This window comes from Bombina bombina, chromosome 1 (assembly GCF_027579735.1).
Source record: "Bombina bombina isolate aBomBom1 chromosome 1, aBomBom1.pri, whole genome shotgun sequence".
In the NCBI taxonomy this organism is placed as follows: domain Eukaryota; kingdom Metazoa; phylum Chordata; class Amphibia; order Anura; family Bombinatoridae; genus Bombina; species Bombina bombina.
In genome coordinates this window covers 200,071,821-200,096,999 of record NC_069499.1, presented here as the reverse complement: position 1 = coordinate 200,096,999, position 25,179 = coordinate 200,071,821, and the positions used below count along the sequence as shown (strand labels likewise).

At 38.1% G+C, this 25,179-nt stretch overlaps 1 protein-coding gene across 1 annotated transcript in view; it reads left to right on the top strand.

Annotated features, from left to right (window-relative positions):
• Positions 1 to 25,179, top strand: part of SPTBN5 (spectrin beta, non-erythrocytic 5) — a 391,859-nt gene that overhangs the window by 213,418 nt on the left and 153,262 nt on the right. The window contains exons 31-36 of the mRNA XM_053697828.1: positions 3,082 to 3,270; positions 4,076 to 4,231; positions 5,581 to 5,772; positions 6,469 to 6,564; positions 7,286 to 7,404; positions 24,197 to 24,311. Coding sequence (XP_053553803.1) covers positions 3,082 to 3,270; positions 4,076 to 4,231; positions 5,581 to 5,772; positions 6,469 to 6,564; positions 7,286 to 7,404; positions 24,197 to 24,311 — 867 coding nt within the window. The remainder of the gene's footprint in view (positions 1 to 3,081; positions 3,271 to 4,075; positions 4,232 to 5,580; positions 5,773 to 6,468; positions 6,565 to 7,285; positions 7,405 to 24,196; positions 24,312 to 25,179) is intronic.

Here is a 25,179-nt window from a genome sequence, read left to right as displayed (position 1 = left end):
ACTGAATTAAAAAATATATATATATTCCAGTCCGTACAATATTACCCTCACTAGTGTTATTCCATTCTTTCATACTTTTCGCATCACTTTTCACATGATTCAGGATTTATCTAATTTAACAGCTTTACTTTTATGAAAATCCATTCAGGCCTATTTTACATAGAATATCTTTTTATACAGCTTTGTTTAAGGAGTTTTAATATTATACATGTGCGAATCACATATTAATAAACACTGTCATTTTATATTTTTATAAAAAAAATGTTAACATAGTGATCCATTCAACGAACAGTATACTGCAGAATTATTATTGTTTAAAAATATAGATAATCGTTTTATAACCCATTCCCCAGTTTTGCATAAACAACACGTTATATTAATATTAATACACTTTTTACTTTTGTGATTACCTTGTATCTAAGCCTCTTCAGACTGCCCCGTTATTTCAGTTCTTTTGACAGACTTGCATTTTAGCCAATCGTAATCAGTGCTGACTCCTAGGTAACTCCACGTGTGCGTGTGCACAATGTTATCGATATAGCACACATGGACTAATGCCCTCTAGTTGTGAAAAACTGACAAAATGCATTCAGATAAGAGGCGGCCGTCAAGGTCTAAGAAATTAGCATGAGCCTACTTAGGTTTAGCTTTCAACTAAGAATACCAAGAGAACAAAGCAAAATTGATGATAAAAGTAAATTACAAAGTTGTTTAGAATTGCATGCCCTAGCTGAATGATGAAAGTTTAATTTTGTACTAGACTGTCCCTTTCAGTGTTAAACTATGAAATATTTTCATAGATTAAATATAATCATTACAATGTTTGTTCACGATTGTAATTAAGTTATTAAATTCTATAAAAATAAAGTAAATGTTAATACTAAATAGTAGAAAAAAAGGTGAACTATACACACATGATAAATGTTGAGAAAGTCAATAAAAGTAATTAAACTCACAAGCCAGTCATCGGTGATAATAAATTATTAAAAAAACAATATCCCAAAGGGATATCTAATAGGGAACTTGTGCTAAAAATAGATGTAAAGGCAATAAATATATTATCAACAATTGCAATTGTCCACAATTGAGATGAAGATAAAACTGAAAATGGAAATAAAATGCAGATAAAAGTGAATTAAATTAAATAAATACAAAATAAAAATAAATATATGAATGTATAATATGTTCCCAGATGGCTAAGGATAAGGCAAAAATGGAGTGGTATATTCGGCAAGCTCCTCTTGTGTCCCACGGTGGGATGGTTAGGCTACATAAAGACATAATAAAGACAAGGGGCGCCTCATAGTGTAACTTGTTTGTAAATGATGTGTACTCAAGACTGGTGGCACCCTGGATGAATAAGGTGCATAAAGACAGGCTGACCTTCAACAGCAGTCAGCACGCTGTAAATGCGAAACACCTTCGGCGTGTTAACACTATATGAATTGAAGATCAGTTTGTAATATTAATCACGATACAAATGAGTATCCCATTGTCTTTTTACTTATTAATGTTACCAAATTAAACACTATCACTTTAACACAAAGAGGCCTATTTATGAAATGTCTGTCGGACCTGATCCCACAGTGCGGATCAGGTCTGACAGACATCGCTGAATGCAGAGAGCAATACGCTCTCCGTATTCAGCATTGCACCAGCAGCTTTTGTGAGCTGCTGGTACAACGCCGCCCCCTGCAGACTCGCGGCCAATCAGCCGCCAGCAGGGGGGGCGATTCCTGTCCGCCTGCTCAGAGCAGCCGGACAGGGTTATGGAGCAGCGGTCTTTAGACCGCTGCTTCATAACTGCTGTTTCTGGCGAGCCTGCTGGCTCGCCAGAAACACAGGACCGCAAGCTCCATTCGGAGCTTGATAGATAAGCCCCAAAGTATCACGATTGGTAAACTTTGTAACAATCACATCAGGGTCATTTTAGATTTAAATATAGCTTTCAAATCACATTTTTTTTATGCCTGATGAAACAGCCCTTTGTTTTTATGGCCGAGAAACACGTTGCAATATTTTAATAATGATTAAAATTCTACCACTTCCAATAACTACCTGCAGAGAGATTATTAAAAAGCTTGAGACTGGGTATTTCTAAGCTAAAATGGGAGGATCCTTTCCTTCTAGGCTGATCTTGAGTATGTGCCAAACAAATCCCTAACGGTATTTACAACCTTGTCAGTAACAATGGTTTCATTCTACCTTTTGGGAATAAAATCTCACATTTTTAAACTCCCACTTTTACGTATAGGTTAAGGTTTCTTCTTCAAGTAATCCATTAATGGCATTCACATAAGCTTGCTTTAAGCAAAGGTTATAGTCATGTTTCAAATATTATAAAGCTTGAGAGAACAAACTCAGGGTGGTTCCATTTGTAAAACTGCAGCTTCTACTGAGCAATTCTGCAGCCAGCAGTTCAAAAGCAGCTTAACAAACTTTTCAATTTATTTATATTGTCAAATTTGCTTCATTCTCTTTGTGTCCTTTAAGGAACAGCAATGTTCTACTGGGAGCCAATGCCAGGAGGCTTATATGTGCAGCTACCAATCAGCAGTTAGCTCTTAGTACTGCATTGCTGCTCCTTTGTTTAAGGAACAGCAATTCACTACTGGGAGCCAATGACAGGAGGCTTATATGTGCAGCCACCAATCAGCAGCTAGCTCCCAGTAGTGCATTGTTGCTCCTGAGCCCTACCTATGTTTAATTTTCAACAAAGGATATCAAGGGAACTAAGCAAATTAGATTAAAAAAAGTAATTTGTATAGTTGTTTAAAATTGTATGCTTTATCTGCATCATGACATTTTGAGTTTCATGTCCCTTTAAGACAGGGATGGGGAACCTTGGCCCTCCAGATGTTTCAGAACAACATTTCCCATGATGCTCAACTGGACTTGTACCTAAGCATCATGAGTAATGTAGTTCTGAAACATCAGGCGTGCCAAGGTTCCTTATCCCTGCTTTAAGCGATACTGGAACATACTAACCTTTAGAACATATGTTGTTTAAACAAGAGTGTTTGGTAACAATCCACTGATCATATAATATTAGTGTTGATCTCTAGAGCTTGGCTCTTCCAGGTAACAGCTTTGCAGGACCAGGCAGCCAAACTTCAGGATGACAGCAGGAGGGCAGAGGGGAGGCAGGTGCAGCACAAACTCAGATCCATCATGGAGAGGAGGAACATTGTGAAAGGCCTCAGCCAGACCCGACAAGAGGAGCTGGCTACTGCACTTTTGCTGGCTCTCTTCAACCAGAACCTGACAGAGGTAAGCCAGAGCTATGACTGTGTGTACTATTTCTGTCTCAGCAGTGCTGAGTAAGTGATTTATTGTCTCTCAGGAAAGGGACATTTATGCAATATTTAATGTACGTTTTCAGCTATCAATTTCCTTCAATATAATGCTTCACTTCAAGCAAATCCAAGAGAGGCCAGCTTTAGTTTGGCAAATGTTACTTTATTAAAGTGTAATAAAATTATGGAGTAGATTGTGAGCCAAGAATGTGCTCCATATTTACAGTTGAAGGAACAAACCTCTCTAGAAGTCTCCTCCGATTAGAGAATTCTGTTAAATGAATATAAAATTGTAGTTGGGAAAAGCATTATAGACATACTTTGTCTTATGAAATAATTTCTGTAACAAATGATTTCTGTATGGAAAGTCAGTTCCTCCACCCTAACAGGATTATACATAGTTTTCAAACATTGCTCCAAATTTAGGTCATTCCAGGTTACATCACCGTCTTGTACATTAATGCTGGTTGACATGTGATGCATCATGGGACTTTTTTGAACTGAGCTGTCCTATTGGATTGCGTGCCTGAGAAATTTCTCAGTATGACAGCTAAAAAGACTCATTTTCCTATACTTCTTTTTTCCTATAGCTTTCTTTGGACTCTATTCACTAAAGTGGCTTCAATTTATTGCCCCATTTTAGTAAAAAAAGGTGTAACAAAGGATTTTGAGCTGTTTTTCCTCTTATGAACAATCAACATCAATATGAAACAGTACATCATCATCATGATTGCAGTAATGCAGTAGGGGAGTGATGATTATGTGTTTTGTCTCTGCAGGCACAATACTGGATCAATGAACGCATGCAGAAGTTGGATGACAATCCTCACCAGGGTCCTATGGACCTGCAGAGCAAGCTGAAGCTCTTGCAAAAGCACCAGGTCTTTGAAGCAGAGATCCTAGCGCATGAGAAGAATATTCAGGATGTGACTGAGGTAAAAAAACAACAACAATATAATATTAAAGGTAAACGAGGGTATCTTAGCAACCGCAGTATTGCTGTCTAGATGATGCAGTACTATAAATATCACAAATATCAGTGTTACATATGGAAATGTTCCATGTTAGGGTTTTAGATAGATTTAATCCCCTTGACTTTGTCAAGTTTTCAATACTTTAAAGCCAAGGGGGTAACAGTTATATCTACAATACTTGCTTGGTACATAGAATATGCAACATTGGGAACTAACTTTTTGAGCTAAACAAAATAACAGCAGGAAAAACATAACTAATTAAATTTAAGATTCAGTAATCTCTCAGGTTATGAGAATTATGGCTTGTACATATTCGTGGTTCATTTAGACTGATTATTTAGAATGACAGTCAAAATTAACCATTAATGATGATTTGGATAGAGCTTGCCATTTACGTATTGTATTACATTTAATTAATTCTCTTAGTATCCTTTGTTGAAGAACATACCTAAAAAGCTAGCTGGTAATGGGTGTCTCAATTCATATGCCTCTTATCATGGCTCACCAGATGTGTTCAGCTAGCAAGCAGCAGTGCATTGCTGCTCCCGAGTCTATTCTTTGAAGGGACAGTAAACACCAGAATTTTTATTGTTTAAAATGGTAGATAATCCCTTTATTACCCATTCCCCAGTTTTGCATAACCAACACAGTTATAATAATACACGTTTTACCTCTGTTATTACCTTGTATCTAAGCCTCTGCAAACTGACCCTTATTTCAGTTCTTTTGACAGACTTGCATTTTTAGCCAATCAGTGCTGACTCCTAGGAGCTTTACATGCCTGAGCTCAATGTTATCTATATGAAACACATGAACTAGTGGTGGAAAACTGTCAAAATGCTTTCTGATTAGAGACGGCCTTCAAGGTCTAAGAAATTAGCATATGAACCTCCTAGGTTTAGCTTTCAACTAAGAATACCAAGAGAACAAAGCAAAATTGGTAATAAAAGGTAGTTGGAAAGTTGTTTAAAATTACATGCCCTATTTAAATCATGAATGTTTTTTTTTACTTGACTGTCCCTTTAACAAAGAATACCAAGGGAGCCAAGTAAATTTAATAATAGAAGTAAATAGGAAAGTTTTTTTAAATTGCATGCTCTATCTGAATCATTAAATTTTCATTTTGACTTTGCTGCCACTTTAATATTTATATCACAATATAATATTACTGCAATATGTAGAGCAGAAAATAGGATATTTGTTTTTGAGTCTTTGGAATTTCAGTAATTTTTCCTGTCTGTCCTGTGTTATGGTCACTTGTTGTTTTGTACATAGATGTAAATGCTAATGGGAGATTCTATTTTGTACAGAAAGGAAACTCATTGTTGTCTCAGCAACACCCCAAATCCACTGAAATTCGTCGGAAGAGCAGAGAGCTGCATGAAGAATGGGAAAAGCTAAAGAGAGCTGTAGCTACGCGGGGGAAAATGCTGGAGGATATGAGGGATTTTTTGGAATTCCTGCAGAAGGTGGATCAGGTGGAAGCCTGGATCAGAGAGAAGGTAAGGTAATCTCTGCTGTGAGATAGCTTATTACTGAGATAGCTTTTTACCTCTAGCTCGTTCCAAATGCTCTCTATTGCGTAGTCCATGCAACACAATGACTGGTGTGGATACTTTCATTCTGAGTATTATATTAGTACATAATATACACTTCCAAAACATTGGAAAAACATTTACTAAAATGACGGCATGTTACCCAGCTGAAATACTGTAACTTATCCAGCATTTGTGATCTCCAGTGCTGCCCCGCTGCTATCCTTTATGGTACACATTGGCAATGCTGATCCTTCTTGCCTAGCTGACAAATTATAATGCAACCAAGTCTAGCACTCTCACCTGTTACAAAAAAAGCGCTGTTTGTAATCAGGTAATTGGTCACCTTGGTGGTCACAGTCTCTGTGGGATGTGGGAGAATAAAACCAGATTGTTTAGGGTATATGAAAGGAAGTGGGTATTTGTTAATGAGAATTTAAAAAGTTAGAGCTGAAGAAGAGTAGAGAGATTTGGTATTTGTTGGAGGGGGTGACTGAGTCAGCTGAATGTTTCTTGGGTTAATTGTAGCTCAAGTGTTTCTGCTTCCTAATCCAGAGAAAGCAGAATTATACATTGCAATAATTCAGATAATATATAAAGAGAGTATTAATCATTCAATTTGAAAAACCCAATACTGCAGAATTATTGTGTTTGGCTTTACAGGAAGTGATGATCAACATCGGGGATTTAGGAGAAGACTATGAGCACTGTCTGCAGCTGACTAGAAAGCTGAATGAATTCCGGGGAGCAGGTTCTGGTGTAAGTTGCATCTTCTAATATGGTTTTTGTTTTTACTTCACAAGTCAAACACAGAATTATAATAAGAATGTTGCATTGTTCAAACTTTGTTTGTAGTGAATACCTGTGCGGGGGGGGGGGGGGGCAGTGTGTGATTCCTCAGTCCGTTTTTAGGTTTTCACTATATTTGAATAAACAACTATTATGTTGCTTTTGGATGGTATCCTCCTTGATTAGCCAGGGGATGGTTGAGAAATAATTGCTAATAAAGTGAAAAGAGCAGGGCTAATAATTTAATTTAGCATGGACAAATATTTTTTAAAGAATCATTGATGTTAGTTATCTTCATAAATCACTGCTTATAAATGATCTTAGCTTGTAGCCCTTTATCAGGTACAATTCTTTTGAGGATCTGGGAACACACAAGCATCTAAATGATACAATGATATATGGCAAATTATCACCTGTTTTGGGAAACCTTTATCCCTAATGTCTTGGCTTCCTAAAAGAGCTACAATACATTGGTCTTAATTGTAGTTGTCTAAGGACAACCCCTAGTCTATAGTAAATGATATAGAAGGATAGTCTCTAAAGAGAAAAAAACTTATAATTTTCAATGTAATCTGTTAAGGATATTTACTAATGTGTAGAGAGGATCAATGCTTTACTGAACTGAACTAATGAATAAGATTTATATTAGATATCCCTCATGACTAGATTTTATTTGCTCTGTATATTGCAGGAGGTGACTGTAGATGATGCCCACATAAAAGCCATCAATGCTCTGGCCATGAAGCTAGAGAGGCAGAACAAAGAAGAAGTGAAGACTATTAGCCAACGCAGGCAACAGCTCAATCAAAAGTAAGTGTCCTTCTGTATTTCCTTATTTGAGAGAGCTACATGAAACATTTTTGTGGAAACCTAAAATATATTATTGGATGACAAATTGTTCACAATCTTACTCAGCCCTTAAATTGTTTCCAATGCTGTGAACATAAGCACCCAAACTGGTGCAATTACTGTGGAATTATTATTTTTGGATCATTTGAAATTTGTTAAGAAACCCAGTAGTGCACCAGGTAAATCCTTGGTTATATAGCAGCAGAAAAAGTAAGGTTAATATTCCACTTTGCAGATGGCTAGTTAGGTCTAAAATTACAGAAGAACATCAACAAACTGGCACACGTTCAAATGAGGGCTATGAAAATAGTGTATGGTCTAAAACAGTGCTTCCCAAACTTTTACAGCCACCACCTCCTTGGTTTCATAAACTCATCATCAGCACCCCCAATAGCTTACACAATTAAACATTTATTCAAATATAAAAATTAACATTAACATTACCAAAATAAAAAAGTAAAGTACCCTAAAAAAGCCCCAACTAAAAATCCCTATACTAAGTCTAAACACACCCAAAAAACTAACTTTAAAAAACCTAATCTAAAAATCGCCCAGGTTGAAGTGATTATACCTCTTTAAGATTTTGGTAGTGTTTTTTGTTTGTTTTTTGTAAAAAAAATTTTTTTTTACTGTAACTTAGGGTGGGTCTTAGCTTAGGGGTCTTAAAGGTTAGCAGTTAGGGGGTTAAGTAGTGTAGGGGTTTTTGCTGTGGGGGGTAAAGGCAATTTTGGGGTTAAGTAGTGTAGGTGTTATTGCGGTGGGGGTAATGACGGTTTAGGGGTTAAGTAGCATAGGGGTTAATATTGTAGTGGGGTAGTTTGCGATAGGGGATGTGGTGGATTAGGGGTTAATAGTGTAGCAAAGTATTTTGCAATGGGGATGTGGTGGTTTAGGGGTTAATAGTATAGCAGGGTATTTTGCGATGGGGATGTGGTGGTTTTGGGGTTAATAGAGTAGCAGGGTTAAAAGAGCAGGGGGTAGTCACAGATTAGGGGTTATTAGAGTAGGGGGTTAATAGCGATGGGGTACTGGCAGTTTATGGGGTTAATAGTGATGGGTTTTAGCGGTTAATAGTGTGGCGGGTGTATAGTGTAGGTCAAAAATCTTAATTTTAATGTTTTTTTTTTTGAAGTGCAAGAAATGCTTTATGCAAGCTTTGAGTTTACATAAAGAGTTTGAGCATAAAATGCGATTGCGTTTGAGCAATTTTATTTATTTTCAACTTATAATATAAGTGTAAGTTAACACAATTGCGATATTGAATATCGCACTTGCATTAATGTTACCGCTTCACTTGAAATCTAGTTCTTAGTAAGTACTTCACTATTCAAAAGTGCGTTAATGTGATGGATGGGCTTGATAAAGTGATACCAGTTTCTCAGTGTCTGGTTTTATGTCACTTAGAATTAGTCTTAAATAACTATGTTTAGAAATCTGGAGTTGATTTCTTTGCTTGTACAACTACCAATAAACTTTATGGAAAATGTATTCTACTTACTAAAGTACTGTAATCTGTAGTGTACGCTGCACAGTTTATTTCTGGTTACAGGAGACTAGAAACCCATTGTCAGATAAATGTGTTGAACGCTACTTAGACAAGCACAACAGGTATTTTGTTATGTTTCCTGCTACTACACAGTAGGCATGTGTATTCGGTAGTTTTGTTCACTGCAGAATGCGTAAAAAGGTGGCCTCTTGTTTAATTTGGTTATTTTCTGAACCGATTTTCTTATTGGGAAAGTTTAACACACTAATATCTGTGCAATACAGATCTTAGTGTGTTGCCCTTTCACAAAAAGAAATCCGTTTTGGAAAATAGCTGAATGCCGTGAGCGGCTGCCTTCTTTCTCCTTCAGCAGTAAATTAAACTGCCAAATGCAAATACCTACTACACAGTAATTATGAACTGTACAGTTAACGTTAATAAAATGTGCTAATGTACAGGACTGGTAAAACAAAGAATGCAAACCTTCTACACAAGGGCTGCAATCTGTCACATTCAGAAAGAGTATAAGTTGAGGATAAACCTAAATTTTCATAAAAGGAAAAGCCAAAAAAATTAGAGAGCGGTAAAATGCCAAATTAAAGCAAAAAAGTTTTTCACTTTAGACATCTATTCCAGTGTTTCTCAATTCCAGTTCTCATATCTCATGATATCTTTACTAGAACACAGGTGAAACAATCAGTTGATAAATGAGAGCAGGTTATTAACCATGGTTATTGATTAGCTGAGTATTTCACCTGTTCTCTAGAACAGATACCTTGAAAATCTGGCCTATTATGTGGTACTTGAATACTAAAGTTAAGAAACAATGATCTATACCACTGGTTTCCAAACCTGTCCTCAGGCCTACCTAATAGGCCAGATGTTAAGGATATCCAAGCTAGAGCACAGACAAAATAATCTGCTGATTAGTAAACATGGTTATTTTACCTGCTCACACCCAAGGTAATCCTGAAAATCTGGCCTGTTATGGAGGCCTGATGACAGGTTTGAAAACCAGTGGTCTAGACTAAAGTGCAATTAATTATGATAATTAAGCTTGAGGGGACCCAATAGCATCCTCTTCCACTCCTTATCTGCTAGAGCCCCCTATGGTAATCCCAGAGCCCCTTTCCATCTCTCATGCCTATCAGTGCCTCAGTAATCCCACCGCCCCTAAGGGAGAAGTACTGCTCACTTTGGGAACCACTGGTTTAAAATATAAAACTTAGAAAGAAAGTTTTTATGGCCTAAATACGTATAGCTTAGAGGAGAGGAGGGATGTGGGTTATTTGATATATTTATAAATTAGAGACTAAATTAAATTGGAACTGAAAGTATTTTTTTAACAAAATGAGCAGCAACTGAACAAGGGGTCGTGATCTCTTGTATAAGGGTAGTAGGACCAGAAGTAAGAAGTGGCTGAATTAAACATAGAAACATAGATATTGCGGCAGATAAGATCCATAGGCCCAGCAAGTCTGCCCGATATTACCTAATAGTATAAACTTAACTAGTTTGTAGGATAGCCTTACGCTTGTCCCATGCATTTTTAAAGTCCCCCACAGTGCTTGTCATTACTACCTCTTGAGGAAGTTTATTCCATAAATCAGTCACTCTTTCTGTAAAGAAGTGCTTCCTCAAATTACTCCTGAATCTACTACCCTTTAGCTTGAGATCATGACCCCTTGTTCTTGAATTTTCCATTTTATGTAAAATACCCACAGCCTAAGCTTTACTAAGCCCTTTAACGTATTTGAAAGTTGCTATCATATCACCTCTTTCCCTTCTCTCCTCTAAGCTATAAATATTTAGGTAATTGAGCCTATCCTGGTAAGTTTTATTTTTTAGACCATGTACCATTTTGGTAGCCCTCCTTTGCACAGATTCAAGTTTGTTAATATCCTTCTGAATATATGGCCTCCAGAACTGCACACAATACTCAAGATGAGGCCTAACTAATGATCTATAAAGTGGAATAAGAACCTTACTATTTCTGCTGCAAATACCTCTACCAATACATCCAAGCATTCTGCTAGCCTTACTCGCTGCATTACTACATTGTTTACTAAGTAGTTACTCTGAAATAATAATTCCCAATTTAATACATTAAATTATGTATTACATTTTCATTAGAGGTGGTAAAGACATACACTGTGGTGTAATTCAAGAAATCCTTGGATAAACCTAAGGCTATCCTACAAACTAATTAAGTTTAAACTTTATTGGAAATATGGACAGTCTGTGTCTGTTGTTCTTATCTGCCAACAAAAATTATGTTTCTATGTTTCTAAAAAGGAAGAACAACGCCTTCAATAACTCTTACTTTGTAATTTACTGTGCCATGTTTTACCTGAACTAGGCCTGCTTTTTGGAAAGGGCCAGAGCCGGATTTAAAATTAGGCTAAGTAGGCATGTGACTCCATAGAGGGGCACCTGTCTTTACCTATTATAAATATCAGTAAGCTTAAAATTACCTTCCTGAAACCACCGTAGTGAGAGCTGCACAAAATAGTAACAGCTAGTTACCGTTCAGCTAAAGGAACTCTAGTGTCAGAGCTAGCTGCTTCCTGTGCTTTCTGTCATTTGATAACAGCAATCATAGACAAACAAAGCAGAGGGCGCTTCATGTGCATATATGTTTTTAAATGGACAGTGTATTGTAATAGGTGTGCAGGATACTCACAATATACAGCAGCACTCTGTTGTGCTGGTAGGTGCGTTCTAAACACTCTCAGTGCTTAGAATACTGAGAGTCTTCAGAACGCACCTACCAGCACAAAAGAGTGCTGCTGTATATTGTGAGTACCCTGCATGCATATTATAATACACTGTCCGTTTAAAAACTTATATGCAATGTATTGGAGGGCCAGCCTATACCCGCTGACCTCCTACAAGCCAAGATAATTGTAATTCCCAAAAAAGGTAGAAATTCTTCACTGTGCTCAAGCTATAGACCCATATCTTTAATAAACCAGGATATGAAAATCTTGACCAAAATTCTTGCTAATCGCTTGAAACATATCTTCCCCTCTATCATACACCCAGATCAGGTTGGCTTTGTAAAAAACAGGGAGGCTCCAGACAACATCAGACGAATCATAATGGTTATAGACTATTTACAGCGCGAGCGGACACCTTCTCTGATCCTGTCACTGGACGTGGAGAAGGCGTTCGATAGAGTGGACTGGGTATATATGAACACGGTGCTGATAAAGATGGGATTTACGGGGTCATTCATGAGAGCAATGAAAAGCTTATACTCAGCACCAACAGCATATATTAGGGCAATTAGACATCAATCTGCTACTTTTAAAATTCTCAATGGCACAAGACAGGGTTGCCCACTCTCGCCCCTTCTTTTTGCGCTTTGCATCGAGCCATTAGCTGCAAACATAAGAAACTCCCCAATCATTACTGGCATGCAAATACAACAGTCCCAACACAAGATTGCACTGTTTGCGGACGATGTGCTGCTGACAATAACAAAACCACTCATTTCTCTCCCCAACATATATGACATCATACAACAATTTTCGGACGTTTCGGGATACAAATTGAATCTAGACAAATGCGAGGCACTCCCATTGAACTTACCGAAGCAAACTATCAAATTGATTGAAGCAAATTTTGATTTTGACTGGGTGAAAAATGATCTGAAATATTTGGGGATAAGGCTAACGACACACTCTTCTCACCTATATAAAGCTATTTATATACCCATGTTTAAGTCGATAAGAGCTGATTTGCAGAAATGGAAGAGTTATAACTTCTCCTGGTATGGGAGGCTCTCGTCAATTAAGATGACGGTACTCCCGAGACTCCTGTATTTATTTCGTACCCTACCCATAAACATAGATAAATCTGACCTGAAAGCTCTCCAAACAGACCTTCATAAATATCTTAGAGGGTCTCGACACGCAAGGATACCTCACGACACACTCACTAGACATAGACAGCTGGGGGGAGTGGGACTCCCAAATCTGAAGGACTATTATTCAGCAGCTAGGCTGGCCCAAAACTCTCTCTTAGGGAGAAAACAGGAGGACATACTATGGCCTAAATTAGAAGCACTTGTTGGGGGCTATAATGACCCAGGAGATATACTATGGGGTAAAAATACTGATGAGAGACCTAAGATCTTTCAGAATCTAATTACCAAGACGACGATCAAACAGTTAGAAACATACAACAAAAGATATGCATTTTTACCGGCTAATTCTTTAATAAGACCCATAAAATATATAGGCCTAGATTTAGAGTTCGGCGGTAAAAGGGCTGTTAACGATCCGCGGGCTTTTTTCTGGCCGCACCATAAATTTAACTCTGGTATCGAGAGTTAAAACAAATGCTGCGTTAGGCTCCAAAAAAGGAGCGTAGGGCATTTTTACCGCAAATGCAACTCTCGATACCAGAGTTGCTTACGGACGCGGCCGGCATCAAAAACGTGCTCGTGCACGATTCCCCCATAGGAAACAATGGGACTGTTTGAGCTGAAAAAAAACCTAACACCTGCAAAAAAGCAGCGTTCAGCTCCTAACGCAGCCCCATTGTTTCCTATGGGGAAACACTTCCTACGTCTGCACCTAACACTCTAACATGTACCCCGAGTCTAAGCACCCCTAATCTTACACTTATTAACCCCTAATCTGCCACTCCCGCTATCGCTGACCCCTGCATATTATTATTAACCCCTAATCTTCCGCTCCGTAAACCGCCGCAACCTACGTTATCCCTATGTACCCCTAATCTGCTGCCCTAACATCGCCGACCCCTATGTTATATTTATTAACCCCTAATCTGCCCCCCACAACGTCGCCGACACCTACCTACACTTATTAACCCCTAATCTGCCGAGCGGACCTGAGCGCTACTATAATAAAGTTATTAACCCCGAATCCGCCTCACTAACCCTATCATAAATAGTATTAACCCCTAATCTGCCCTCCCTAACATCGCCGACACCTACCTTCAATTATTAACCCCTAATCTGACGACCGGAGCTCACCGCTATTCTAATAAATGTATTAACCCCTAAAGCTAAGTCTAACCCTAACACTAACACCCCCCTAACTTAAATATAATTTTAATCTAACGAAATAAATTAACTCTTATTAAATAAATTAATCCTATTTAAAGCTAAATACTTACCTGTAAAATAAACCCTAATATAGCTACAATATAAATTATAATTATATTATAGCTATTTTAGGATTAATATTTATTTTACAGGTAACTTTGTATTTATTTTAACTAGGTACAATAGCTATTAAATAGTTAAGAACTATTTAATAGTTACCTAGTTAAAATAATAACAAATTTACCTGTAAAATAAATCCTAACCTAGGATATAATTAAACCTAACACTACCCTATCAATAAAATAATTAAATAAACTACCTACAATTACCTACAATTAACCTAACACTACACTATCAATAAATTAAATAAACACAATTGCTACAAATAAATACAATTAAATAAACTAGCTAAAGGACAAAAAATAAAAAAGAACTAAGTTACAGAAAAATAAAAAAATATTTACAAACATAAGAAAAATATTACAACAATTTTAAACTAATTACACCTACTCTAAGCCCCCTAATAAAATAACAAAGCCCCCCAAAATAATAAATTCCCTACCCTATTCTAAATTAAAAAAGTTACAAGCTCTTTTACCTTACCAGCCCTGAACAGGGCCCTTTGCGGGGCATGCCCCAAGAAGTTCAGCTCTTTTGCCTGTAAAAAAAAACATACAATACCCCCCCCCCCAACATTACAACCCACCACCCACATACCCCTAATCTAACCCAAACCCCCCTTAAATAAACCTAACACTAATCCCCTGAAGATCTTCCTACCTTGTCTTCACCATCCAGGTATCACCGATCCGTCCTGGTTCCAAGATCTTCATCCAACCCAAGCGGGGGTTGGCGATCCATAATCCGGTGCTGAAGAGGTCCAGAAGAGGCTCCAAAGTCTTCATCCTATCCGGGAAGAAGAGGCGATCCGGACCGGCAACCATCTTGATCCAAGCGGCATCTTCTATCTTCATCCGATGACGACCGGCTCCATCCTGAAGACCTCCACCGCGGACCCATCTTCTTCCGGCGACGTCCAACTGCAGAATGACGGTTCCTTTAAGGGACGTCATCCAAGATGGCGTCCCTCGAATTCCGATTGGCTGATAGGATTCTATCAGCCAATCGGAATTAAGGTAGGAATATTCTGATTGGCTGATGGAATCAGCCAATCAGAATCAAGTTCAATCCGATTGGCTGATCCAATCAGCCAATCAGATTGAGCTCGCATTCTATTGGCTGTTCCGATCAGCCAATAGAATGCGAGCTCAATCTGATTGGCTGATTGGATCAGCCAATCGGATTGAACTTGATTCTGATTGGCTGATTCCATCAGCCAATCAGAATATTCCTACCTTAATTCCGATTGGCTGATAGAATCCTATCAGCCAATCGGAATTCGAGGGACGCCATCTTGGATGACGTCCCTTAAAGGAACCGTCATTCTGCAGTTGGACGTCGCCGGAAGAAGATGGGTCCGCGGTGGAGGTCTTCAGGATGGAGCCGGTCGTCATCGGATGAAGATAGAAGATGCCGCTTGGATCAAGATGGTTGCCGGTCCGGATCGCCTCTTCTTCCCGGATAGGATGAAGACTTTGGAGCCTCTTCTGGACCTCTTCAGCACCGGATTATGGATCGCCAACCCCCGCTTGGGTTGGATGAAGATCTTGGAACCAGGACGGATCGGTGATACCTGGATGGTGAAGACAAGGTAGGAAGATCTTCAGGGGATTAGTGTTAGGTTTATTTAAGGGGGGTTTGGGTTAGATTAGGGGTATGTGGGTGGTGGGTTGTAATGTTGGGGGGGGGGTATTGTATGTTTTTTTTTACAGGCAAAAGAGCTGAACTTCTTGGGGCATGCCCCGCAAAGGGCCCTGTTCAGGGCTGGTAAGGTAAAAGAGCTTGTAACTTTTTTAATTTAGAATAGGGTAGGGAATTTATTATTTTGGGGGGCTTTGTTATTTTATTAGGGGGCTTAGAGTAGGTGTAATTAGTTTAAAATTGTTGTAATATTTTTCTTATGTTTGTAAATATTTTTTTATTTTCTGTAACTTAGTTCTTTTTTATTTTTTGTCCTTTAGCTAGTTTATTTAATTGTATTTATTTGTAGCAATTGTGTTTATTTAATTTATTGATAGTGTAGTGTTAGGTTAATTGTAGGTAATTGTAGGTAGTTTATTTAATTATTTTATTGATAGGGTAGTGTTAGGTTTAATTATATCCTAGGTTAGGATTTATTTTACAGGTAAATTTGTTATTATTTTAACTAGGTAACTATTAAATAGTTCTTAACTATTTAATAGCTATTGTACCTAGTTAAAATAAATACAAAGTTACCTGTAAAATAAATATTAATCCTAAAATAGCTATAATATAATTATAATTTATATTGTAGCTATATTAGGGTTTATTTTACAGGTAAGTATTTAGCTTTAAATAGGATTAATTTATTTAATAAGAGTTAATTTATTTCGTTAGATTAAAATTATATTTAAGTTAGGGGGGTGTTAGTGTTAGGGTTAGACTTAGCTTTAGGGGTTAATACATTTATTAGAATAGCGGTGAGCTCCGGTCGTCAGATTAGGGGTTAATAATTGAAGGTAGGTGTCGGCGATGTTAGGGAGGGCAGATTAGGGGTTAATACTATTTATGATAGGGTTAGTGAGGCGGATTCGGGGTTAATAACTTTATTATAGTAGCGCTCAGGTCCGCTCGGCAGATTAGGGGTTAATAAGTGTAGGTAGGTGTCGGCGACGTTGAGGGGGGCAGATTAGGGGTTAATAAATATAATATAGGGGTCGGCGGTGTTAGGGGCAGCAGATTAGGGGTACATAGGGATAACGTAGGTGGCGGCGCTTTGCGGTCGGAAGATTAGGGGTTAATTATTGTAAGTAGCTGGCGGCGATGTTGTGGGGGGCAGATTAGGGGTTAATAAATGTAATATAGGGGTCGGCGGGGTTAGGGGCAGCAGATTAGGGGTACATAAGTATAACGTAGGTGGCGGTCGGAAGATTAGGGGTTAAAATTTTTAATCGAGTGGCGGCGATGTGGGGGGAGCTCGGTTTAGGGGTACATAGGTAGTTTATGGGTGTTAGTGTACTTTAGGGTACAGTAGTTAAGAGCTTTATAAACCGGCGTTAGCCAGAAAGCTCTTAACTCCTGCTTTTTTCAGGCGGCTGGAATCTTGTCGTTAGAGCTCTAACGCTCACTGCAGAAACGACTCTAAATACCGGCGTTAGAAAGATCCCATTGAAAAGATAGGATACGCAAATGGCGTAGGGGGATCTGCGGTATGGAAAAGTCGCGGCTGCAAAGTGAGCGTTAGACCCTTTAATCACTGACTCCAAATACCAGCGGGCGGCCAAAACCAGCGTTAGGAGCCTCTAACGCTGGTTTTGACGGCTACCGCCGAACTCTAAATCTAGGCCATAGTTTCCAGAGAATCTAGTCGCCTCATAGATAAATGGGCACACAAAGATTTATATAGAATAGCAGACTTCTTGGTCAACAAGAAAATTATGACGTATCAACAGCTCCAAGATAAACTTGGAATGATACACATTCCCTGGTTTTTATATCTACAGATAGCTTCGGCTGTCACATCATATCTCAGGTTTGGAATAGGGACCAAAGGCACAACCATCTTTGAGAGATTATGCAGCACAGAGCTTAGACAGAAAAGTGCGGTATCACATTTATATTTATACATCCAAGAATCACACACAACAACAAAATCTCCTATCATTCTTCGATGGGAAGCAGACTTAGATTTGATTTGATTTAACAACATGGAACCAGATTTTTTAAACTCATCTAGAGGCTTATTGGGAGCGGATCTGAGGGAAAATAATATAAAGACAACTTTTCGCTGGTATTTGACCCCTCTAAAAACAGCGCATATGGTCAAGGGAGGCACCACACAGTGTTATAGAGGTTGCACACAATTAGGTACATATTTTCATATGTGGTGGGAATGCCCAAGTGTTTGGCTCGACCTGTCTAGGATGTTAACCACCATACTAGAGGATCAAGTTATATTGACACCTATGCAGGCATTATTGAATGTTGATGACTTGAGGTTTAACACACCAATAAATAAGTTCATTAGAATCTTATGTACAGTGACCCGCACATCTATAGCAAAACACTGGAAACTAGGAGCACCAGAGAGGGGGGAGATACTTGGAAGGATTAGGAACATGTTTGACATGTGTCAGACAGCTGCTTACATACAGGATACAGTTGAAGTCTTCAACCGAGTTTGGTTCTATTGGATTCTAAATGAGAAGCAAGTATAAGGATAAGATAACAGAAGGGACAGAGGGAGACAAAGATGTGAGTATAGGAGAAGATGGGAGGGATTGGAGGGTGTGCTCTGAAGGTTCATAAGGTACGATGATCTGTTAAGAAATGTTTAGTGTCAATTTATTAGTGTGATATGTGCAGTTGACTGGCATAAGGGTTACATTAGTTAAATATGTTGATTGTTACATATGTTTAGATATGGAAAATTTAATAAATAATTGTTGGCTTCAATAGGAGCTTTGATTGATGACACATGGTAAAGAGCGACTAACAGAAGTTACTAAAAGGGAGGAGGAAGCGGTGGGCCATTAAATGGCTTGTATTTGTTTGAAATTTGTCTACTGCCTTTTCCATCGAAATGACCTATGTATTGTGAATACTGTACAACAATAATAAAAAACTATTTCAATCTAAAAACTTATATGCACATGTAGCGCCCCCTGCTTTGTTTGCCCTAGGATTCTTATTACTTTGTTGTGAAGTAAGAGAGGAGATGCACCTGGATTGTGCATCTCTTTGTATTTAAAGTGAACTACTACTGATTGTGCTTAAGGGCAGGGCATTCCTCTCCTTTTGTATAACTCAATTATTGCACCTACAATGGTAATGTACCCCAATACTGTACTTGTTTGTTTGAGCATTTAATGCATCCCTGTAATGTTTTATTATTACTTGTATAGCGCTGCGTAATCTGCTGGCGCTTTATAAATACCTGATAATAATAATAATAATAATAATCTCTAAAGGAGCCTAAAAGAAGGAAGAAAGGAGATCAAATAGTCCAAGGACTTTCCTACTCCTTCCTAGTCCATTTGAACATTATTAGCATTTTGTGTTAGAATATCTGTATAATACATTTTGCATTTTTTGCCACATATATCCATTGATCTTTGATATATACGATATTTTTATGCTCAAAAAGTATTGTTACTTTTTATGATCTAGCGCCCCTCAAGAGATTTAGTGCTGTCATTGTTCTTTTCTAACAGCAATCATGTGCCTACTCTGCTTTAGATTTTGGTGGGCTGTAAATCTGGCCCTGGGCCTCGCACTGTCAGGGATGAGGGTATGAGAAGGTACAATGTACAACCTGTATTTAGTTTAGGAACAAATGTTTATGGTTTCAGGAGGTGTAATATATGGTATTATTAAAATACAGTCTAAGGATAAGGAAATGTAAACCTGCAGTCAAAAGCAGCATATATCAGGGTGCTTATATGTCAGAAAATAAATCTAGCAAATTCATAAGATGGCACTCACTGGGTTCTTAAAAGTAAAACAACTTTTATTCTCAAAAGTCTCATGACGTTTCAGTGCTTAACTGGCACCTTTATTAAATGGATTTATTCCCATAGCAGGATGGTATCAGCTTGGTATTATTTTTTATATAGGTAGTATGTTGAATGTTGGGATAGGAGTGAGCCGTACACATATAGAGGGCTGGGCATACAGGGGGAGGGAAATAAGGAGGCTGGGCTAAGGGGACCCACACAGGGTCAGTGCACATTTCCTCAGCCTATGTTATAATGGTACGGCGCATACCTCAGCATCTTCAGATGCTGCTACGGCACTTGGCTCTGTTCTAGAGCTGGGAATGAAGGCTGATTACTTGTAAATGGAAACTGTATGTGCACAGACAGGTGACGGCCAATATAGAAAGTGACAAACACACAATATGTCCCTAAAATTAGCTCAGACTATTAGCATTTACATTCCTGTCATGTCTCAGTGATTGATGACTTTACCTGGATTATTTATGTGCAGTTATAGCTATATAGCAATGCCTCCACCAGGCGTTTAATTGCCTCAACTAGCAATGCCTCCACCAGGCGTGTAATTGCCTCAACTAGCAATGTCTCCACCAGGCGTGTAATTGCCTCAACTAGCAATGTCTCCACCAGGCGTGTAATTGCCTCAACTAGCAATGCCTCCACCAGGCGTGTAATTTCCTCAACTAGCAATGCCTTCTGGGCATTACAGCCAATCACAAGCTATCCCATGTGGGATCTGTGAAAATGAATTAGCCCCACAAATTTGGCTTACCCAGGGCCCCGCAAATGCTAAAGTTGACCCTGATTTCAACATTGATATTTAGTTTGAAACCATTTATCCTTAAATTCAGTTCCACAATCTCAGCTAGATTACGAGTTGTGCATTATGAGTGAAAAAGCAGAGTTATGGCTCTTTTTCACTACCGCTGGTATTACAGGTGTTGTAGGTATAGCTGTACCGCACACCTTTTTTTTTAACGCAACGTAACTACCGCACCTTTCAGTCAATTTTCAATGGGACTTCCATTGCGCCGGTATTTAGAGTTTGCCTGTCCGGCCAAAAAGTGAGCGGTACAGCCTATAACTACAAGATCTATACCGCCACCTGAAAGTCAGTAGTTATGGGTTTTACGTTACAGAGCTGTACCATAAAACTCATAACTAAAGTGTTACAAAGTACACTAACACCCATAAACTACCTATTAACCCCTAAACCGAGGCCCTCCCGCATCGCAAATACTAAAATAAAATTAATAACCCCTAATCTGCCACTGCAGACATCGCCGCCACTATAATAAACATATTAACCCCTAAACCGCCGCACTCCCGCATCGCAAACACTAGTTAAATATTATTATTAACCCCTAACCTGCTGTCCCCAATGTCGTCGCCACCTACATACAGTTATTAACCCCTAATCTGCTGTCCCTAACATCGCCACAACCTACATTACTGTTAGTAACCCCTAATCTGCTGCCCCCAATGTCACCGCCACCTAACTACACTTATTAACTCCTAATCTGCTGCCCACAATGTCGCCACCTCTATACTAAAGTTATTAACCCCTAAACCTAACCCTACGTCTAACCCTAACGTAACCCTAAACCTAACACCCACTAACTTTAACCTAATTAAAATAATTCCAAATAAAAATTACAATTCATACCTAAATTATTCCTATTTAAAACTAAAAAAATACCCGTAAAATAAAACCTAAGATAGCTACAATATAACGAATAGTTATATTGTATCTAGCTTGTGTTTTATTTTTATTTCACAGGTAAGTTTGTATTTATTTTAACTAGGTAGACTAGTTAGTAATAGTTATTAACTATTTACTAGCTACCTAGTTAAAATAAATACTAATTTACCTGTAAAATAAAACCTAACCTGAGTTACACTAACACCTAACATTACAATAAAATCAAATAAATTAAATTAAAAAAATACATTTATCTAAATTACAAAAAAATAATAAACACTAAATTACACAAAATAAAAAAAGAAATGATCAAAAATAAAAACTAATTACTCCTAATCTAATAGCTCTATCAAAATAAAAAAGCCCCCCAAAATAATAAAACTCCTAGCCTACACTAAACTGCCAATAGCCCTTAAAAGGACCTTTTGCGGGGCATTGCCCCAAAGAAACCAGCTCCTTTACCTGTAAAAAAAATACAAATAAACCCCTCAACAGTAAAACCCGCCACCCACACAACCAACCCCCCCAAATAAAAACCTACCTAAAAAACCTAAGCTCCCCATTGCCCTGAAAAGGGCATTGCCCTTAAAAGAGCATTTAGCTCTTTTACATTGCCCGGACATCCATCCTCATCCAGCCGAGAAAAGTCTTCATCCAAGCGGCAAGAAGTCGTCCTCCAGGCGGGCAGAAGTCTTCATCCAGATGGCATCTTCTATCTTCATCCTTCCGATGCAGAGCGGCTCCATCTTCAAGACATCCAGCGTGGAGCATCCTCTTCATATGGTCCCAGCCGTACACTGAAGGTTCCCTTTAAGGGACATCATCCAAGATGGCGTCCCTTGAATTCCGATTGACTGATTGAATTCTATTCTAATAGGATTAAGCTTCAATCCTATTGGCTGACCCAATCAGCCAATGGGATTGAGCTCACATTCTATTGGCTGTTCCAATCAGCCAATAGAATGCAAGCTCAATCCTATTGGCTGATTGGATCAGCCAATAAGATTTTTTACCCTTTAATTCCTATTGGCTGATAGAATTCTATCAGCCAATCAGAATTCAAGGGATGCCATCTTGGATGACGTCCCTTAAAGGGAACCTTCAGTGTACGGCTGGGACTGTATGAAGAGGATGCTCCGCGCCGGATGTCTTGAAGATGGAGCCGCTCCGCATCGGAAGGATGAAGATAGAAGATGCCATCTGGATGAAGACTTCTGCCCGCCTGGAGGACGACTTCTTGCCGCTTGGATGAAGACTTCTCCAGGTTTCGTTGAGGACTTCTTGTTGCTTGGATGAAGACTTCTCCCGACTGGATGAGGATGGATGTCCGGTCTTCCAAAACTGTAAGTGGATCTTCGAGGGTTAGTGTTAGGTTTTCTTAAGGGTTTATTGGGTGGGTTTTATTTTTAGCTTAGGGTTTGGGCAATGTAAAAGAGCTAGATGCCCTTTTAAGGGCAATGCCCTTCCAAATACCCTTTTCAGGGCAATGGGGAGCTTAGATTTTTTAGGTAGGTTTTTATTTGGGGGGGTTGGTTGTGTGGGTGGTGGGTTTTACTGTTGGGGGGTTGTTTGTATTTTTTTTTACAGGTAAAAGAGCTGATTTCTTTGGGGCAATGCCCCGCAAAAGGCCCTTTTAAGGGCTATTGGCAGTTTAGTGTAGGCTAGGGGTTTTATTATTTTTGGGGGGCTTTTTTATTTTGATAATTTCTTTTTTTTTATTTTGTGTAATTTAGTGTTTATTATTTTTTGTAATTTAGATAAATGCATTTTTTAAATTTAATTTATTTAATTTTATTGTAATGGTAGGTGTTAGTGTAACTCAGGTTAGGTTTTATTTTACAGGTAAATTTGTATTTATTTTAAATAGGTAGCTAGTAAATAGTTAATAACCATTTACTAACTAGTCTACCTAGTTAAAATAAATACAAACTTAGCTGTGAAATAAAAATAAAACCTAAGATAGCTACAATGTAACTATTAGTTATATTGTAGCTAGCTTAGGGTTTATTTTACAGGTAAGTATTTAGTCTTAAATAGGTATTATTAGTAAGTTTCATTTAGATTTATTTTATATTAAAGTTAGGGGTGTTAGGGTTAGGGTTAGACTTAGGGTTAGGTTTAGGGGTCAATATATTTATTTAGTGTTAGTGATGTGGGAGACCAGAGGTTTAGGGGTTAATAACTTTTGTATAGTGGCTGCGGCGACATTAGGGGCGGCAGATTAGGGGTTAATAAATTTATGTAGGTGGCGGCGACATTGGGGGTGGCAGATTAGGGGTTAATAAATGTATATAGGTGGGGGCGGCAGATTAGGGGTTAATAAATTTATGTAGGTGGTGGCGACATTGGGGATGGCAGATTAGGGGTTAATAAATGTAGGTAGGTGGCGGCGATGTCGGGGGCGGCAGAATAGGTGTTAATAAGTGTAGGTAGGTGGCGGCGATGCCGGGGGCGGCCGATTAGGGGTGTTTAGACTCAGGGTTTATGTTAGGGTGTTAGGTGTAAACATACATTTTCTTTCCCCATAGACATCAATTGGTCTGCGTTACGGAGCTTTACGCTCCGTCATTGCAGGTGTTAGGCTTTTTTTTTATCCGGCTCTCCCCATTGATTTCTATGGGGAAATCGTGCACAAGCACGTCAAAGCAGCTCAAAGCAGCACTGGTATTTGTGTGCGGTATGGAGCTCAACGCAGCCATATCGCCCACAAACGCCGGGTTTTTGCAAACCTGTAATAGCAGCGCTATTAAAGGTGAGCAGTGACAATAACTTGCAAATTATTACCGAGCCACTCATAACGCAAAACTCGTAATCTGGCCGTCTGTTAATTAGAGACACTTTAATAATGATTTGTTAATAAAAAAAATGTGTTGTTTTAGCAATATTTTCTCAGTGTCCTTTGTTTGTTATAGATGGAACAGTTTCCATGGAGGTCTAAATAACTACCGCAGAGCCCTCGAGGGAGCCTTGGAAATTCATGCCTTAATCCGAGAAATTAATGATGTTAATGAGAGAATCACTGAAAAGGTGTGGAAACATTTTTTCATTCTTAAAGTATAATAATGATATGGAAAGAGTTGCTTAATAATTAAATGTATCATGAGAAATGTATTATTCTAACATTTTAAACACATTAATAAATAGCTGTAATACTTCTAATCCTAACAGGATTATAGCACATTCCATAAAGTATTAAAGAAATATTAGGGAGTGGCGGACAAAGATAAACTCATCTGTTCTATTTCTGTTCCTTGTATTTTATTTGTCCTACTCTTTTATATGCACCATGGGTGGGGAACTTTCCAAGCTGACTTTATCTCTCTCCTTTAAAGTGACATGAAAACATTTTTTTTTCATTATTCAGATAGAGCATACAATTTTAAACAATTTTCTAATTTACTTCTATTATCACATTTTCTTCATTCTCTTTGTATCTTTTGTTGATAAGCAGGGGTGTTAGCTCAGGAGCAGTTTTGCAATTATGTTATCCATTTACAAGAACACTAGATAGCAGCACTATTTCTTGTCATGTAGTGCTTCAGTCACATACCTAGGTATCTCTTCAACAAAGAATACCATGGGAACAAAGCAAATTTGATAATAGAAGTAAATTGGAAATGTAAAAAATAATTGTATGCTCTGTCTGAGGGATCAGCTGTCATAAACCATCAACTAATCAGTTTACTGTTTAGAAATTATATTTAAAAAAGGGAAAATGTTACAATTTAATTTGAAACTATAAACAAGCATTGCAATAAAAACTGATATATAATATAGCAAAACATATACAAAAAACATGTTATAGTTTTATTTCCTCTATTGTTTATGTTAGACTTGTGCCTGATCGAAAAATTTGTTTCAGTTCGATTCGGATTTTTTTTAATTTCGGTTCGAA